This window comes from Corella eumyota, chromosome 6 (assembly GCF_963082875.1).
Source record: "Corella eumyota chromosome 6, kaCorEumy4.1, whole genome shotgun sequence".
Classification (NCBI taxonomy): Eukaryota; Metazoa; Chordata; class Ascidiacea; order Phlebobranchia; family Corellidae; genus Corella; species Corella eumyota.
The window spans coordinates 2,837,383-2,856,751 of record NC_137495.1 but is presented as its reverse complement, the minus strand read 5'-3'; the positions used below and the strand labels follow the sequence as shown (position 1 = coordinate 2,856,751).

At 30.3% G+C, this 19,369-nt stretch overlaps 3 protein-coding genes across 3 annotated transcripts; 2 read left to right on the top strand and 1 right to left on the bottom strand.

Moving 5' to 3' along the window:
- The first annotated feature begins 711 nt into the window (after window positions 1–711).
- On the top strand, window positions 712–3,345 carry LOC145755454 (uncharacterized). The gene is made up of 5 exons (XM_082571694.1): window positions 712–1,018; window positions 1,135–1,232; window positions 1,371–1,604; window positions 2,292–2,425; window positions 2,895–3,345. The coding sequence occupies exons 1-5, from the start codon at window positions 770–772 to the stop codon at window positions 3,026–3,028; spliced, it is 849 nt and encodes a 282-aa protein (XP_082427820.1). The 5' UTR covers window positions 712–769; the 3' UTR covers window positions 3,029–3,345.
- Window positions 3,346–5,066: 1,721 nt separating this feature from the next.
- On the top strand, window positions 5,067–11,390 carry LOC145754619 (putative sodium-coupled neutral amino acid transporter 6). Its single transcript, XM_082570699.1, has 12 exons — window positions 5,067–5,158; window positions 5,458–5,578; window positions 6,404–6,570; window positions 7,802–7,928; window positions 8,134–8,255; window positions 8,638–8,779; window positions 8,868–9,074; window positions 9,154–9,233; window positions 9,308–9,408; window positions 9,626–9,750; window positions 9,911–10,055; window positions 10,677–11,390. Exons 1-12 carry the CDS (start codon window positions 5,130–5,132, stop codon window positions 10,847–10,849), a joined length of 1,539 nt encoding a protein of 512 aa, XP_082426825.1. The 5' UTR covers window positions 5,067–5,129; the 3' UTR covers window positions 10,850–11,390.
- Window positions 11,344–18,666, bottom strand: LOC145754618 (putative sodium-coupled neutral amino acid transporter 6). Its single transcript, XM_082570698.1, has 12 exons — window positions 18,280–18,666; window positions 17,926–18,040; window positions 16,378–16,541; window positions 16,040–16,166; window positions 14,418–14,539; window positions 14,155–14,296; window positions 13,721–14,059; window positions 13,366–13,445; window positions 12,808–12,908; window positions 12,478–12,602; window positions 12,018–12,162; window positions 11,344–11,871 (listed from the first exon to the last, which is right to left on the bottom strand). The coding sequence occupies exons 1-12, from the start codon at window positions 18,330–18,332 to the stop codon at window positions 11,699–11,701; spliced, it is 1,686 nt and encodes a 561-aa protein (XP_082426824.1). The 5' UTR covers window positions 18,333–18,666; the 3' UTR covers window positions 11,344–11,698.
- Window positions 18,667–19,369: the final 703 nt, after the last annotated feature.

Here is a 19,369-nt window from a genome sequence, read left to right as displayed (position 1 = left end):
TGATTTTGACAGCCTAGGGTAATTAAGTTGGATTAATTGGTTTTTATTTATTATGCGCACATAGCATAATAAAATTTTATTTAAATATTTAATCTTTAATAAAAAATGAAATTTAAGTAAAAGTAGGTTGTTTAACACATACAGCAAATAAAACATGGCATTTTTGTACTTTGGTATTTTTTATTACTATCTTGGACCTAACACAAATAATTTTACGCATTTGAAACCTACTGGTTAGTTTTGTATGTCAAATACCAGCCTTTCTAAAGGCGACATTCAGAATGAATAAATTTAATATTTGTGCAAAATTTATATTCCAAATCTATACAACAAATGAATAAGTTTATAAGAAATATAACCCTCCTTATGCATTCGTCAAATATCGTTCAATAAAAAGGAAGTTTCGGTGTAGTTGACATGTTAACATTTATGTTCCTTTTCAATTTTGATAACACTTAACAATTCAGGTGAATTTGATATTAGCAAAAGATTGTTTTTGATCAGTTTAGTGTATGTAAATGTGTATAGATTATGTTTGAATATGCTTAACAGCCTTGACTTTAGACTAACAGTAGAAACTTACCATAGGAAATTGATTATAACTCAACATTAAAGTAGATCGAGTTTAGGCACAATTATATCAAGTTGAAATATGAATTAAACAAAAAACTTTCATTAAACTTGTTTTCCAAGATTAGCCAAATAGTTTATAAAGTTTACTGTCAGCCTTTTGTTTTAAAATGTAAGAAAACAAAGAAAAGTCTTCGGAATGTCCAAAATATATCGTTACCAATATCGAGTATCTTTGCCACGTGACCAATCTATCGAAACTTTGCTGGAAAAAGCCGAGAGATATCGTCGTTGTTACCCGCAGAAATGGGAAAAAAGAAAGCGGGAAATGAGGCAAGCTTTTCTTGCCTCGTTGGGTAAATATCAGCCGAGTCCGTTTCTAGTTGAATATTACAAGAAGTTGGATGCTATCAGAGCAGGAGAGATTTCATCTGAAGAGGAAACAAAGGTAAAACAAATTAAATTCCAAATTTCTTTTTAATGTTTTTGCTCTAGTTTGAAATGTAAATATTAATTACAATTTAGACTTCAATTTTTTTTTATAAAAACAAATTGTATTTTTAGACCAATCCTCAGATTAAACTTAGAGTAACTTACAGCCCGTTGGAAGCAGTTGTGTTATTCACTAAAAAGCAGAGAAGGGAAAGTCGAAAAAAGAAAAAGTAAATTACAAAAACAAACATTAAATTCTAGTTTTGCAAATATCTAATTGTATGTAAAATTAAAAAAAATGAATGATTTTAATAACCTTCGTTTTTTTTAAATTTTAAATGAATAAAAGTCTTCTATTTTAATTCAAGGCAAAGCGTATACACTGCGAATCAGTACAATGCCTACGAAACAGTAAGGGAATTGGTAAACGAGACCAGCTGTAAACCTGAACTGGTTGTCGACGTCATCGAAGGATTGCATGTTGCCCGCCACAGGGCGACAAAGTGCTGCGTGAGAGTTAATTTAGTACCCCCGGAAACACAGCCAAGAGGGAGAAACATGCAGACTGCGTTTATTATACAAAACGCATACGAAAAACACAGGCATGTAAAGATGACTTAAGATTAAAATTTATTTCATATTTTAATTAAAAACAGCTTAGCAGTACTTTAATTGTGTGTTTATTTTCTTTTTTTTGTATATTTCTTTATCCTCGATGTGGGAAAGTCGAATGCGCGGCTTAACATAGAGTAACATCAGTTACTCCGACCCAGTCTCGAGTTGCCTGTTTTCGTTTGGGATAGTATGGAATATAATTGCCCAATAATTATGCTGCTGATTAAGTGCTGGCTCAGCAAAAGTTCATACCGTTTATAGCGCCTTACTCAAGGGCGCTACAGCATGAGATCAGTGGGGATTAAACCCACGACCTCATGTATGGTGTAGCAAGTGTTCTTACCACTACACTACGCTGCCGGTATAATTCAACATGATTACAAAAACACAAGGAAATGTATATTATTTAGATATTTATTATATAATATGCCTTTTTAACCTTTAGGTCAATATTGTTAATTTATTATACATAAACCGATATTAATTATGTAGCAGTTACAGGATAGCATTTATTGTGATTCACAATACACAAACCAATATTAATATTGACATTTCCTCGTTTTGTTTTTACCGACATTTCTCGTAAACAATTTTATTTATTTTTTCTAAATGTAAGTGCCTGTTGTTCGGCTTGCCAAAATTTCTCGTAAATATTTTTGGTTTGTTTTGTTTAGATGGAACCACACGTTCGTATTTCGTGGTTTTGCCACCTCACAGTTAACCTCACGGTCGATTGTTTTGGAAATTCGAGAAAATAAATTTCCACAGAGTGCATGGATGGGTGAGGTGGTGTTGAAAGGAAAAACAGGTTTATTTTTTTGTCTGTTTTTTGGGTGTTATTTATAGTGCGTTAAATAATAAGGTAAAAATTTACTAACACAAAGTTTATGAAAAACAAATTTTTAGGATACAATAATGAAACATAAACAATAGGAATATTTTGTTTCTATAAATTCTGTTAAAACAATTTCTGTTTTAATACAACTTTAAACATTTTTTTTTTAAATTTTTGGTTGCTCTAATAAAGTAGAGTTTTTTAAATATGTTTTGGCGAACAATTAATAATAATTGTTTACTTATTTTTGCGGTCAAATCGAATTAATTTTCTACACAAGGACAAAAAAATGACAAGTCAATAAATATTGTTTCTAAATAAACAATTAATCTAGAATAACTGTTAACTGTATGAATACTAAATTGATAATATTAAGAACGGTTAATTCTCTTTTTTTTGAATCAGTAATATCATATCAAGAGTAAATATTTGTGTTTTTAAGGTAAAATTCCGAACGAAGAAGGGGCTTCAATACTAGCAACCGCACTATCCAACCCTGGCATAACCATCGAGAAAATATTAGATGTTAACCACAAGAGAAAGAGAGTTAAAAGTGTGAGCTCCACTGGAAACTAAACCTTGAAATCTACGTCATTTTAACTTGAAAAATTACTGGTTAAACGCAGTGTAATCCTTTTAAATGTTTGGTTTTTGGGTTTCAATCATGAACCACCGTTTAAGCTTTGGTTAATTTTCCTGACCCAAAGGAATGAAAAATATTTGGCAAATAGAATGTGAATATATTCGATTCCACTATTTCTACAACAAAACACATTTATTTACGCAATAAAGCATAAGATACACTTCAAAAATTACCGTTCGTTGCAAAATTCTTGTTGTGTTAAAATGCAACTTTGAGATAAAATTACACATTTCAACAGTTCAAACGAGGTTATAACTGAGTAATAATATAAAAGAGGTTGGGAAATCAATTTCTGACGTCATTACATTGCAAAATTTATTTTTCAGCCACAAAGCAAAATATAAACATTTTTTGCAAATCAATGTGGAAATTCCTATGGACGTTGCTTTATTGCAAAATCCACATATCGAAATTGCTTTGTAAACGTTTTCGCGTATAAAGGCGAATTGAATGAACTGACTCGCACAGATTTTAACAACCCCTTGTCGATTGCAAGCTGGATTATTCTTAAACTATTCGGCTGGTTCAAATCTGGGCTTAAAAGCTCGTGGTATTGCGATTCCGTATAGATAGGCTAATGTATATATACAGACAAGGCTTTAAATAGAAAGGCGTTTTAAATGTCGAGTTGGACAAGATAGGATATATGATATGACAGGCAAATTCAATGAATGTTGATAACCTATCGATCGTGCATTTACGTAAATGGGATATACGTTTATTGATAAACATATCATAATACTAAACCTAGTTAAAAATTAATTTGTTAAGGCTAAGACTATAAAAGTCGGTAATAAAATTATGTAACTGCCCTTTTTTGAAGGCCAGTTATTTTTGCAGGTCGCTATTTTGCAAGCCCAGATAGCCGAAAATGTTAAATTATTTTTTAATTTAGAAATAGGCTAGATAGAATTGTTTATGCAACCCTGTTGTTTATGTTAACATGGTAAAGTATGCGTGGTTAAATGAGCTATGTCACGATGTACAAAGCTCTCTGCAGACCACCTAGTTGGCTTAAAGTGATCTTTAAAACATGTTTAAACGATATTTTATTCGTAGTTAGATCAGCTTAATTGGTGTAACGACCTACGGCACTTGGAAGAACCGGTTTTACTTGCATTTACTTACACAGGAAATCTTATATTTTGTATGCAATGTCTCGGTTCGTTTGAAATAAAATTTAGGCCTGGCAAAAATGTGATTTGTTTACATTCATGACCTGATAGTAGAAACTTTCACAGGCCCCTTTTTTTCTCAAGATACAATTTTATTAAGAATAAGAAAAAGAGAGCGTACCGTTTAACCCCTACATGGGCTTAAGGGTTTAGTAAGTCATTTATATTTAAAAAATAAATAAATATAAAATATTTAAATTCATTGGTTTTAGCGTAAATTGTTTTAAATTCTGTAATTTAAGTTTTTTCTTAAATCAAATTTTTTTTTCTTTAAATTAATTTTGAAAATAATAATTTTTTTATGTCCCGTAAGGAAGAGACATTTTAACATGCAACTAAACGTTACATTCCATCGCCATTACAATCATGTCCTTGCTCTAAACATAACAACAATTAGAGTTTGATCATACCAGATTATCGACCGCGAATGTTTAGATAAATGAAAAATATGAACGGAAACGCCAGAGATGTGACACGACCTGATTTATTCTTGAGAGCGAACTATTTCCGCTTCATGCACTCTCTCTCGTACAGTCTCGCCTTTGCTATAGTAAGTGACGCACATTTTTCGAATCGTTGCACGAATCATTCTCTTATTTCGCTGAGCAACGTTACGGAAAGTGTGGGGGCGTTTTATTGTGAATAAATTCAGGAAAGTTTGAGTAGAAATGCTTAGTTCCTGATGCGGAAAACTTAAACATTTAACCCTTTTACCAGGCAGTTGAGTTAGTAAATCAGTAGTTTTCTCTGAATAGTGACTAATAAAAAGTTATAAAATAATTTTTTATTTTATTTGAAGTTAAGTAGAATATTTTAACAGTTTAGGAATATCATTTTCTGTCTAATTTCTTGCAAGAAAATGGATTCAATTGAATTGGTTGAAAACGGGTAAGTTTCATTCAAAATTAATTCGGTTTAAACACTCTAAAAATATAATAACACCATAAACATATGAACACAATACTATGACTTAACGCTTCTGTGTTTATATTATTTTAAAACAATGAATCACATACAACGAACATACTTGTTATGTATACAAGAAACATTAAAGTACCTGAAAAATTTCAATCTTTTAAATTATTTAGTACCAAAATCATTTTAAACTGACATTGAAAAAAATATTGCAAGAAAATTAAACTTTTTAATATTGAATTAATTATGATATCAAATGAAATTCTTTACAGTCGGCATGGTTCTAGAACTGCTGACCCATACACTAGAAGAGAATCGAGGAAAAGAAATAATGAAAATGATGTGTTTTTGGAGGATGATAACTCTCCTATTTTTAGAGGAAACTCAACAAAGGTTTGTAATTAAAAATTTAGACTTAATATAAAAATGTTGATTTATAAATTACACCATTTATAAACTAGTTTCACTTTGCTATCGGTTAATCAAGTTATAAAATAAGAGTTGCTTTATTGGCGAAATATCATCAAAATTGAAACATTAAAATTGTTTTATAAAAACTTTTTTTAGAGCAGTTAATTGCTAATTGTCCATATTTACATATTTCCTTCTTATTATATGTCGGACATTACAGCGCATTTTCGCAAGAAAAATATTAAAAACGTATGGCTATTGCAAACTTAAATTTGCAACATTTTCATATGAAAACTTCCGTAGCAATATGAAATTACTACGAGATAATATTGTAACTTAAAACCTTATAATAATATTGTAACCTAAAACCTTATTATCAATTTGGCGAATATTTTGAATTAGTTTAACGTTTGCGCATCTTATCCTGCTTATAGTATTATTCTGTTGCTTCGTAAATCTTACATACGGTAGCATATGACTACAACAATGAAGTTATTTTTAGATGTTTCGGACAATAGTTGGCTTATACACACAAAAAGCTTTGTGTTATATTCCATAAAAATATGGTGAAATGTCAATATAAAGCTTGTTGTCCCCTGAAATATAAATCCTTGAATAAATGTTTAAATATCTGGGCTAAAATAATATAGTATAAAACAAAACTTTCTTTAAAAAGTTTAAAAATAAATGTGCATGTAACATTCACAAAAAAACTAAATAAATATGTGACTTGCCTTTACAAAAACAACTCTTCTTGCACAATGTAAAAAACTATATGACTTTTTAATTATGACTTATTTGTTTTAGGCTATGCTTAAGCACAAACCCAGCAAAGCAAGTGTTTACCATCAGGATCTACAGAAAGGAACAGCTTCATTTCCGTTGAGTGTTTTTAATCTGATGAACGCAGTCTTGGGATCAGGAATTCTTGGGCTTGCTTATGCTATGGCCCAGCTTGGATATGTTTTGTTCTTGTAAGTAAACGTTTAATTTAATGTATTATATCTCTGTGGAAATGGTATGGTCATAATAGGTATAGAATATAAGATCTTCTGTGTATTTTACCTTAAACAAAAGTGAATGTCCTTAAAAATGTATTGAAAAGTTTAACAAAACTTAATTACTAACTTTTAAATGTTACATTTAATTCCTAAATACTACAAAGTTACAATATGTATTGTACAATAGTATTACAAATATTTAAAAGTTTTGATTAAAAGAATATGTAGGCTTGGAACTATAGAATGCAATGAAATAACTGTTTTTTACAAATATCAATATAGACTTTTTCAATACCGTAAAAATTCTTGTATTACATCCTAACTGAAGCTTAACACATTGACTACAAAGTCGCTTTTATCAATTTTACTACGGATGACTTAATTAAGTGGGAACATATGCGTTTAACGTGTTAACCATCGTACCGTAGTAGTTTAAACCAATAGAAATCTACAATAGGTTCCCGCCCACAAAAACCCAAACACCATAGCGGTAATATTGTGGGCATATTTTACGTATTTTTTGTAGGTCGATAAGTTTAACCGGTTTATCAATCACTAGAATACGTTTTTTTAAGAATTAGTAATTAAATGACATACTAAGTTAAACAAAAAAAATTAATAAAAAAATAATTTAAAATGAAAATAATGTAATAAGTTAGTGATCTTTATATATATATAAAATATAAATGCTTACAACTACAAAACTATTTAAAAAATATTTATTTTTTGCATTTAAATTGCTTAAACTTTATATACCAATTGGTCATGTATGGTTTTCTATACCAATTTGGTCATGTATGGAAGTCTTGAATCAACTTTTTTAATTCAAAAAATTTTTGTTATGTTTTAACTCGATGTAGTAGATTCACATTCCTTACATTTAAACCATGACATTTGCTCATCTTGTGCGCACAGATTGTAAAATGTTACGTAAAAAACATTTTGACATAACCACATTCAATTAGGATTTAATTGAGTTTTGTTTTACCCAAAATTGGTATATATTTGTATTTGTATGTAAACTATGTGATAATAAACTCCTCTATATTGAATGTATTTTAATTACCCTTGAATATGAACTCGTATAACATAGCATTCATTAATTAAGCACAATACGCCGACACCATAAATTATGTTATATTGTGCACAACATATTTATGACATTCTTATATGATATAAATCAATTTTTATTTTTTGTTTTTAGTTTTTTCTTGACATTCGTTGCTGCATTTGCTTTATTTGCAATCCACCTTCTTCTTATAATGTGTGATAAAACCGGAGTTAAAGCTTACGAAAAACTTGGCAGAGAGGCTTATGGTCTTCCTGGAATGGTTAGTATACTAACTCCAAGAAATCAAATAAAAATTTAAGTGTAAAACGTACCAAAAATCAGTTGATTTAAAGAAATTCGAAAAAGTCATAAAGCTTGGCATAGTATAAAAGACAACAATTTCTTTAGCATTTACATTTTCTTATATCACTGCAAGATGATTTTATTTTATTTTAATTTAATAATTAATTTGTTATTATTTCAAGGTCGTTGCAGCATGTTGTATCGTATTACAAAACACAGGAGCCATGTGTTCGTACATGTTTATTATTAAGTATGAGTTACCAAATGTTCTGATGACATTATTGGGAATGCACGAGTCAGATGGGTAACAACTTTTTTGTTAGATTTATAAAAAAAAACTAATAATATTTTTCAAGTGTTTGCCATTTAAATTGTTTTTTGTTGGTTTTATCTTAAGTGACTAGATTTAAAATTAAGTAAAAGTGTTTTTACAAATTAATTAACATCTGACCTTTTAAATATTTTTTGATCTGATATTGATGACTTTATTTTTATAAATTAAAAACCACTTAATATAACGTGCCCAATACCGCAACGATATTATTTACTAATCCTGTTTTTACAGAAGATTATGCCTAAATTATTCATTTAGCATTAAATGACTACGTCATAATTGTCATGGTTTTGTTATCAGCTTTCAAAGGTCCAATTTATTTTTGCTTACCAATATTTTATATTTTTATTAGGTCCTGGTATTTAAACGGAGATTACTTAGTAGTGCTGGTGACTGTTTTGGTAATAATTCCACTTGCAACGTTTAAAAACATCGGGTTTCTTGGATATACCAGTGGATTTTCAATCTTTTGCATGTTCTTTTTTACTGGAGTTGTGAGTAAAAAATTAGTTGATTATTGCATTCTTAAATATCATGTTATTTGTAGTTACTTATTCTGAACAATTCCTGATTTTTATTTAGGTTATAGCGAAAAAGTTTACAGTACCATGCCCGTTGGATACCAGAACGTTTGAAAATATAACAACAAACTCCTCGATGGACTCTTTAGCGAACACTACCGGTCCAAATATTACAGATCTATCTCATGGATATGGCGAATTCGAGGAATTTTATCATTTGAATGGACCTCAGCAGTGCAAAGCTAAAGCAGTTGCGTTGACAAACAGAGTAAGTGTTGCTTAAAATAAGATAAATCTTTCAAAAAAATATTTCAAATATTTTTAATTAGAGATTGTCTTTATTGTAGTGGGCTTACAGTATTCCAATGATGATGTTTTCCTTTGTATGTCATACAGCAGTATTGCCAATTTACGCCGAGTTAAAAAGGTAAATTTTTACATTTTTTGCTCTAAAATACGTTTTAGTATCAAATATTGTGTTAAAATATAATTGCCTTTTAGACCAAGTGCGGATCGGATGCAAAAAGTAGCGAATACGTCATTGGGTTTATGTTATACTTTATATTCTCTCGCATCGTTGTTTGGATATCTTACCTTTTACAGTAAGTATATTAAGATAAACCTAAAAAAAGGTTATTAGAACAGTTTATAAATATGTTGGTTATTGTAAGGGGGGTTAAATTTATTAAAGTAAAATAAACTTATGTGAAATTTTGTAAATAAATAAAAATAAAATAAAATTTCGTAAACTATGTTTATTAAATAGTTACTAATACCTGACATTTTAAAACAAGTAAATATCTGTTTATTGTTTGATAGATTGGGTAAATTCTGAAATGTTATTGATGTACAACTACACCAATCCTGGAGATATCTTAACTTTGATTGTTCGTCTTACCGTTCTTATCGCTGTGGTGCTAACTGTTCCTCTAATTCATTTTCCTGTAAGTGCTCCATAGTTGTTTGTTAATATATTCATTATCGCAACAACTACCTTTTAAAATCCATTAAGTAGGTTAAATGTTTTGTTAAAATACTTTTTTATAAAAGAGATTGTTTTTAACATTATTGAGTTAGAATTATTACATTTTCTTCTTGGTTTAGGCTCGAAAAGCTGTTACATTTCTATTGTTTCGAAATCGTCCATTTTCGTGGATAAGCCATCTTGGGATCATGTTGTGTTTTATGGTTTTAATCAACATATTTGTCGTGTTTGTTCCAGATATTAGAGAGGTCTTCGGTGTCGTAGGTATTGGATTTCCTAATACAAATATACTTGCTTTTTTTCAATTAACTACAGTTCCATTTCTGTATCACATCCTAATAGTAGGGTTTTTATGACTTTAATTTAGTCTTAAGTTAGCAAATTACAATACGGCAAATAAATTCTGGGCTCTAACATAGGAGTTAACATAGGGCTGTTAACATATTGCAACGTAAATAAGTCTCCCTGTCGGTTCTACGTTTACCTAATTCGTTAATTTCAAATCTCGTACAAGTTCAGTATAAAACACAATGTATTTACAAAACGATAATCAACACTATAAAGCAACCAATTACAACCGTTCATCAGGCTGTTCACTACGACACCCTCATACTATTCATTTCTTACACTTTTAACTTGTAAGTAACGTGATACAGACAACAGATATAAGATGTGCCCACGTGACTAAAGGTGTAAACACGTTACTAGGAACAGATAACAAGTTACAGTAAACAATTAAATGGCGGATTTGTTACAATAACACCACATTGAGAACTAAACCAGGGCCTCCTGTAGTAGTGACTTTTTAAAATCTTAGCCACTGCGCAATATCGTTAGTTGGTGTAAAAAAATATATTTAATAAAGTCATTTTTGCTTTATTCAAGGTGCTACATCTTCCACTATGCTTGTATTTATTCTACCTTCTGTTTTCTACCTTAAACTCGACGAAGCACCAATCAAGACACCAAAGAAAATATTTGCAGTTATAACTATTGTGTGTGGAGTCGTCCTCATGCTTGAAAGTCTAACTATTATTGTATTAGGGTATTTTGAATGATGATGTTACTACCTGATATTAATTATTATTTGATTTTGTTAATATGTTGGGAACTAATAAATTCACTGGTGCCTTTAAACACGAGAAGGAGTTTATGTAATTAAATTTTTGTATTGATTTGTTTTATAAGTTTGTATGGAGTATAAATTTTTGTTTTTTGCGTAACTTAATCACGTGATGTTCTTCTACATTTGTTATATATATTAAAACTTCTAATTGTCAGATAAGGGTATTGCAATAATATCATTAGATGTTTTGTATAAATATAAAATTTTGGATGTTTTTGGTAAAATATTTGTAAAAAAAATCAGTTTTTGATTAAAAATGTTAATTTAGCAAGTTTCGATTTTGTTTATAAAGTTATATTGTCGGTTATAAAAATCTTTAGATGACAAAGTGTGTTGTAAAATTCGAATTTAAGACCTAAAGTTTGTTACTAATATTTGATTATATTCTTAATGTCGAATAATTTGCAGTTTTTTTTATTTTAAACAAATTTATTTTGAATTAAACTTGGATTCGATTAAATTTATGCACAGTATAAAAAGGGAATTAAACTAAAACACATTAAAATGTGCGGAGGTAATTGGGTAATTGGCTTAATTAGATCACAAGTACTTTTATACAACACAAACAATATAAGAAATCTAGGAACAATTGCATTTCTTTTGTATAGGTCAATAAACTTCTAAATTGTTACTGAATTAATATTCGAAAAATTCCAAATAATCTCTTGAACGAAATCATAATCCAGGAAAAGAAAAAACTTAATGACAGCCAATAGGCGATGATATTCAAGTTGATGACGTCACGAGTTCAAAGTTTGCCACATGGTGGCGTGAAAGAGCTTTAGTTGAAATATCCAACTACGATCACGGTCAAGCTTTCGATCATTAGAACTAATCCACAGATGCACATCGCGAGCGCGGATAACTTTTTGAACGATTTAAAAGGACGTGGATCAAGTTTGATGAAGAAAATACAAGGAAGAATAAACACAAGCATGGTAGATGCAGTTGCTCCTAAAGATTTAATAAATTTATTTCATTTAAAAAACTTCTGCTAAAAATTTACTTAAAAGGAAAGTATGCGATGCTTTGTAAAAAAAATGGCATTAATTGATGACGTCATAATTAAATGACGTCATCAACGCTTCCTATAATCTTACCGATGATGCCGAACACTTCTCGAATGCTGGGAACAAAGATGACAAGGACGTTGATCAGGGAGAGAAGGAAGGCCATGATACCAAGATGAATCTTCCAGGAGAAATCGCGGTCCGGGAAAAGGAGGAAAGTCAACGCTTTACGGGCCTGAAAGAAAAATATAAAAGGCTTTAAAATTTTTCGAAATCAAGTTGCTCAAAGTTTTCTTTTTAGTTAAAATGTTGCTAGGTTATATATATGCCTAATTAAGAGGCCTTTGGAATAAAAAAATATGTTTGCAGTGCGGAAAAAATCACATAGAGGGATGTTAAACTATATTACTATGGTAAAGTTGCTGCTCTTAGAGTGAGCAATTGATTGGTTTATACTGTTTATATGATCTTATATAGATAAGTACAGACTATACGGTGTCGTTTATATACGGATAAAAGGGTTGTGTAACTTGTGACTTGTTTAACTTACAGGAAAGTGGGTAAGTGGAACGGTTAATACTACGGCAAACAGGACGGTTAGTCGCACTATCAAAGTAAGAATGTCAGCAGCGTTGGTGTAACTGTACATCAGCAACATTTCGGCCTCCATCCAATCTTAGTAGAGAAATTAGATTTAGGCAACGTTAAGGCTACAACAATTGTACATGAGTTAGTTCAGTTTAAAATAAAGCATTAGGCAAAAAAGGCAATTAAAAATTTGGTGAAAGTCTAGGTGTAAAAATTGGTAGGTAGGTTTTTATATTAAATCTTGAAGGATGTACTTATATATGTACATTGTAAAAGGCTGTTATAAACTTACTGTAGAAAGTAAGATATCCAAACAAGGCAGCCAATGAATAAAGGATGAAACATAAAGAAATTGAAGTATTTGCAACTTTCTGCATATGTGCCGCACTAGGACTAAAAACAAAAAAAAGAAATACATTAGTAGAATGTATTAGTAACGTGAAGCTTGTGCAAGCCAAGCATAGCAAAATTCGTAGTTTGCCTGCGGAATTTCTTTAAACGTTTTTTTTTCAGCGAAAGTGTCGGAAAATTAAAAGCGTGGAAACTGTACTAAGGCTTTCACTTGAATTAATAATAAAGCATTTGTTTAGGTTTAATGTAGTATATTTAAAAATTTGTATCGTCAAGTAATATAATATACTTGGATATTAGCATCTTATCAACATTATGTGCATGATTGAAAATGGATTATTTTACAAAATTTTAAGTAAGGTAATTTTAATTTTTAATTTTAGGCTTTCTTGTGTTATATTAAGGTATATGAACACATATTTGGTGTGTAATACAAAGACTGTAGTTTTATAAAAATTAGTTAATATATAACGTGTTATAAAAATTTGAGTTTACTTACTTTTTTAACTCGGCGTAAATTGGTAAAACTGCTGTGTGGCATACGAACGAAAATGTCATCGTAGGAATGCTGTAAGCCCACTGTTTAAATAGTCAAAATGTTAGTTAGCTATATTTTAAGTTTGTGGGTTGGTTAATTTGGAAGACATAGGTTAAAATACTTTGTAGATGTTCAAAATTTGTTAAAGAATATTTTGTTAGGGTTTTTCAAATATTTTTTGAAATATGTTCGTGCCATCTGTAATACTGAATGTGTAAGTATGTTTAAATAACCTGATAAGAGTTTAGATATGTTTGTACGCTTAACATTAAGTTTAAAATAGTTCAAAGTAAATAGCAATTACTGATTAACTTACACGATCGGTCAAAGCAAACGGTTTTGCTTCGCAGACTTGAGGGCCAAAGTTCTCGTACATTTCAAACGCTTTTTCCTCCAAAGATTTTTGGTACAAATCCTCCTTTGATATCTCCATGATTGTTGTATTTTGGTGCACCACTACCATGGTCGTTTTCGCTATGTCAGCTATTGCGTTGCCGGCAGTGGTCGCTAGAGAGTTTATTGTATCGTTGAACGAATTTGTAACGTATGAATCGTCGTCGCCATGATCCATTGTGACGTTAGTGCTGTTGTCGTGATGTTCGAATATTGATTGGTCAAATAATGGGCATTCAACTGAGAATTTTTTGGCTATAACCTAAAGATTAAAATAGTTGTTTTTTTGAAAATACATATAGTTTTTAAATCTGAAATATTTTTTTTTTTTACTTTTTTGTTTTAACTAAAACTTACGACTCCAGTAAAAAAGAACATGCATGAGATTGAAAACCCGCTCGTATAACCAAGAAATCCGATGTTTTTAAGCGTTGCAAGCGGCATGATAATACAGAAGGTCACCAATAATACTAAGTAGTCTCCATTTAAGTACCAAGACCTAGAAAAAAATTTAAAACAAAATTACACCCAACTAATGGCAAATTTGTTTTTTAATTTAAACATTGTCGCTTGACATGTTGACGTCATCAGTAGTGACGTCATCATTTATTAATGCTTACCCGTCACTTTCGTTCATGCCTAGGAGTGTCATCAAAACATTAGGAAGCTCGTATTTAACTATAAAGAGGTAGCTGCTCATGGCACCGATATTTTGCAACAAAATACAAATGGCCGCTGTGATCTGTTGAAAAATAAATAAATATAGTTTTAATAAACTGTTGGTAGTTGTACTAATACGATTTGAAAAACTTATATTTTTATGTTTTTGAAAGGTGTGAGTTTAAGTTTTTGATATTGATTCAAGTGTGAATACCAAAACCACCTTCAAGAAGTTATTAAAACTTAAAATAAGGGTTTTATTGCCTCTTATAATATTATATGGCCTGATAAAATATCGGTTAAACAGTCAATCAAATATGAGCGCCATAACCTTATATAACGCTGTAGTCCGTTTTACTCTTACGCAATTACAGTTAAATGTAGTAAACAACTTTGAAATAAGATGTGCAAACAAGAACGAGGTGTTATGTTTGTTTTGTTTGGTGCAAAGTGCAAAAAACGTGTCGTTATTTTATGCAAAATCAACATGTACTTTTGGTGTGTCTTAATGTAGTCAACATCTGTTAAGGTTCCTTTTTTTCAATTGAGTTACATTTAAATTTAAAACAAAGAATTTATCAAAAAAAATTTTCTTTTTTAAGTAATTTGTATAAGCCCCCTTATTTAATAAGATTTTAATATGTGTTTTTGTAACACATCATTTGGTTTTATTTTATTTCAAATCACAAATTTGAAATACTTTTACCTTAGATAGAAAATATTTATTTTTTTAACTAATTTCTTGTGAAATTGTCCTTATGTTCTTAGGTATATTGGGTTTAGTTGTAAGCGCCTAATAATGAAGTTTGAACTTAAAAAGCGCCACAATATGATTACCCAATCAAATTACCCCAACCTTATCCCGAGTTGGTATTAATGAAAATTGCCAATTTTTGATGCCATGCATAAACATTAACATTTGCTAAGTTTATCGTGTGCCGATTGGCGATAAATACTAACGAGGAAAATAACAATGCGAACAACAGAACGCAATTCGTTGAAATTGTTTTAATTGCCCGGTATCCAAACACCTTACCGAAAAATATTTGCTTTTTTAATTTAATTATCTGCCTCGTAAAACTTTATGGCCATTGGATATATATACGGACTGTTGATTTTACTTGAAAAATCTTGTGACTTTATGATAATTTTAAAGCTGTTTTTGTTGTTGTTTTTACTTCAGGTCACTGTCATTTTAATTCAATTAGGTTTAATGTTTAACCGACTTTTTAAACCACGTGTTGTCGCTAACTTTATGTCAACGTTTACGACTTGAATGTGCAGAAATGAGATGACGTCATTTTTTGGTTTCCTAATTTTTAAGACCAGCGATTTATGAAATGATTCATTTTTTAAACTTGAGTAATCAACACGTGTTAAATTTGGGTATTGCTTATTGTTAAATAAAGTCCAAAACTGCCTTGGTAAAGTATCAAATTAATTTAAAACCGCCCTTGAAAATAACTACCACAAGAGCCTGCATTAAAATGCTTTTAGAAGAACTTTGTACCGTTGTTTGTGTGTTAAGATCGGCAACAAGAAGGGTTTAAATAATATGCAAGCTAAATGTATTGATACTTACTCGTCCTGGTAACCCAAATGCTCGAAATCCAAGTTTTTCGTAAGCTTTAACCCCGGTTTGATCGCACAAAATTAGGAGTAAGTGGATTGCATAGATCGCAAAGAAAGCAACGATAACTTCACTTACACTAAAAACAAATTAAAATGATTAAATTTAAATTTAAGAGCGTGTTTAATTGTTAGTTTGTAGGTTTTATGGTTGTTTATTAATGCTCCTAGTTGTAGAAGTATTTCTTGAGTTCATATTTTATAGTAAGATGTTTAAAATTTTTTTTGTTAAAAAAAAATCGTATATCGGACACTTACTTTCACATCATATTAACCCTGCAAAATACTTACAAAAAAAGTACGATTCCAAGCTGGGCCATAGCATAAGCAAGACCAAGAATCCCTGATCCCAGAATAGCGTTCATAAGGTTAAAAACGCTGATGGAAAATGATGCGGATCCACTCTGTGGTTCATGATGGTAAACACTAAGTTTACGTTGGCTGTCGGTCAATGGCTGTTAAGAGAAAGAGATTTTATAAGTTTGTATTAAATTTGGTCGTGATACTCTGATTAATTTTTGCGTGTTTATTGTAAGCTTTTAAAGTTTGTTTGTTCTTACTATTTGTTAAAGCAATTTTAAAAGGGTGAAATATATAATATTGTAAAAGTAGGTGTGTTCTGTTTAATTATTTTCGGTTCCGAATTTTGAGTTCCTGAAATTAAATCGTAAAAATCTTGCACGAGAACTATGCGGTAATAACCTTAACTTTAACAGGTCAAACAAAGTTTGTTTGTTTTTTGAAAAAGCTGACGTCATAGGTAGTAAATTATTTTTTAAAGTTACGTAATATACCTTTAATGTGTGTTAAGGAAAACTGACGTAATTTTATGTTTTGTTGTTAAATCCTGCGTTGTGGTTATTCTAATTACCTATACTGTTTAAAGGCTACTTAAAATGTGACAGGCTTGTAAATTATTGATGGATTTAACCATATTGTGAATTTTAAATTGGGTTTGTTGTAATTAAAAGCTGTCTTAACGTTAATTAGGCCAAAGTTATAGCTCTGTACTGACTGAAACAATATTACAACTATATATACAGTGTATTACGTTTTTTTTTTGGATATATCTTTATCCTCGATGTGGGAAAGTCGAATGCTTATAGAGACTATAATTGCCCGGTATTATGCTGCTGATTAAGTGCTGGCTCAGCAGGAGTTTATACCGTTTATAGCGCCTTACTCAAGGGCGCTACAGCATGAGAGCAGTGGGGATTGAACCCACGACCTCATGTGGTGTAGCAAGTGTTCTTATCACTACACCACGCTGCCGGTAAAATAGTATGTTTAAAATAGTATATATAATAAATCAATAAGCAATGGGTGTATATTAATGTTAATAAAGATATTTATTTAATGTATGTTTAATTTTGAATTATTGTAAACAATTAGTTTCCTTTTTAAAAATATTATTTTATTAATTGAATATTGTAATGTTATTGTTTTATTTCGAAACAATAACAATTGCTGGACAATCAAAAGACCAAATTGGGTATTGTTTTTGTTTATTGGTCGTAAACCAATCAAAATTAGAATAAATTGACATATGTCAAGATAGTATTGACGTTGATTTCTTAATCTAATTTTCAATCGATTGAAATTATAGTTATTTTAATTTGACCGACTCTCAATCGATTTTTTTTTGGGTTAGTTAAATCGAAGAGACGAAAAATTTTTTAAGACAATTTTTTTTTAAATAAATTATTTTCCTAATATCAGGAATATAAAAAATTAAACAAAATGCCCAATTTTTAGAGACTCGTTGGTTTTTGCTATGCAACCCTTTTAATATTAAAAAAATGAATAATTTTGAAATATTGTCATGGTAACTATGCTTACCGCGGTTGAGGAGTTTCTTGTTATTTTGTAACCATCAGTATTAGTAATAAAAAGATCGGTTTCTTTCATTTTTGATCCAGTTCGAGTCCAAGGGTCATGAAATTTGCTGTAATTACTAAAAAAACGTGGTCAATATTACATTTCAAAAAACAACAACTTAAGACATCGGTTAAACATATTATCTTACTTGTGCTATCTTTATTGTAAAATTTAAATTGTTGTTTTAACTTTATACTGGCCTAAAAACTTGGTAAAAAAAACTTAAATTGTAACAAATATTGAAATGAGTTGGCATGAGCCTACTTTTACTTTTATACGCAAATCCCACATTTAATTTATGGTCTTAAATCTTACTTGTTGGGTTCAACGAAGACGTTGTCTCCTTCCATTTCTAAATCGTGTCCCATTTTTCTTGATGATTTTGAAATCTTACAAAATAACCTTAACCAGTACCACTAACTGCTCTGCCTACGAAAAACAAAACAAAACTAAAAATACCAGTTTACAGACAAACTGTAAAAACCGTAACAACAACAACAATGTTGTAAAACCCAAGTAAAACTTATTTGCTTTATGTTTGTTTCCATTAAATCATCATGTTTATGGTATCTAGAAATTTGCTAAAAACGACTACTTGCGATATCTATTTATTTCTGTAAAATCGTCCTTATTTAAACAGTTTTCTAAATACTTTAATTTGCAATTTTTTTTTTAATTTCTTAGTTTCTAAGCTGAGTTTAAAATGATCTGATGACACTAAATTCAACCAATTTTCGCAAGACCAACGTGTTTTATCTCAGTCGTAAGCGGAATAGAAATTGTTCAATCATAAACCGGTGAACCTAACACACTGAGCTACGTGTGAATGCCGATTGCGTATTGCTTTGCAACGTAGGCGAGTCAATACAACGTTTCGCAATATCGCGACGATTGCAAAATTCTGTGTTTGTCAAAAACAAGCCCAATAGCCTCGTTGCAGCCTCACCCTAGTTCTTTGTTCTGGCCCAACCTTAACTTGCTTGGGATTACATATTAACTTGTTTAGTAAGAGCGGCGAGCGAAAACTTGCAAAAACAGATTAATATCAGATGGTAATTGTGATGAACAAATGACCTTCGACCTTTAGGAATGTAATAATTTGTATGTGGTTAATCCTAATACACATACGAATAAACAAAGTTAAATATCTCCTATTTTGAGTTACTAATTAAGAGTTACTTCTACTCGTAACAATTAAGTTTCTTAGGTTTAAATAATGAGAGAGTGTCGAACAGCATGTTTTAGTTGTTCTTTTGTTCTGACTTGCGCAGTTTAAATAAATCCTATATTCAATACACATTTTCACAGAGTTTACATTTTCTTGATTATAGTTACAGTTTTTACTTTATTTTAATGTAAGTTTCTCCCATTTGGCCATTCAAACACAATTGCAAATTTATAAAAG

What these genes read in the sequence shown, in the direction of transcription:
- LOC145755454 (XM_082571694.1), top strand. Translation starts at nt 770, where the DNA reads ATGTCCAAAATATATCGTTACCAATATCGAGTATCTTTGCCACGTGAC. An exon ending in CATCTGAAGAGGAAACAAAG is followed by an intron (nt 1,019 to 1,134) that starts GTAAAACAAATT and finishes TTGTATTTTTAG; the next exon opens with ACCAATCCTCAGATTAAACT. An exon ending in GGTGTTGAAAGGAAAAACAG is followed by an intron (nt 2,426 to 2,894) that starts GTTTATTTTTTT and finishes TGTGTTTTTAAG; the next exon opens with GTAAAATTCCGAACGAAGAA.
- LOC145754619 (XM_082570699.1), top strand. Translation starts at nt 5,130, where the DNA reads ATGGATTCAATTGAATTGGTTGAAAACGG. An exon ending in CTTGGATATGTTTTGTTCTT is followed by an intron (nt 6,571 to 7,801) that starts GTAAGTAAACGT and finishes TTTTGTTTTTAG; the next exon opens with TTTTTTCTTGACATTCGTTG. An exon ending in CTTATGGTCTTCCTGGAATG is followed by an intron (nt 7,929 to 8,133) that starts GTTAGTATACTA and finishes TATTATTTCAAG; the next exon opens with GTCGTTGCAGCATGTTGTAT.
- LOC145754618 (XM_082570698.1), bottom strand. Translation starts at nt 18,332, where the DNA reads ATGGGACACGATTTAGAAATGGAAGGAGACAACGTCTTCGTTGAACCC. An exon ending in CTTGGAATCGTACTTTTTTT is followed by an intron (nt 16,167 to 16,377) that starts GTAAGTATTTTG and finishes ATTTGTTTTTAG; the next exon opens with TGTAAGTGAAGTTATCGTTG. An exon ending in CGTTTGCTTTGACCGATCGT is followed by an intron (nt 13,446 to 13,720) that starts GTAAGTTAATCA and finishes CTATTTAAACAG; the next exon opens with TGGGCTTACAGCATTCCTAC.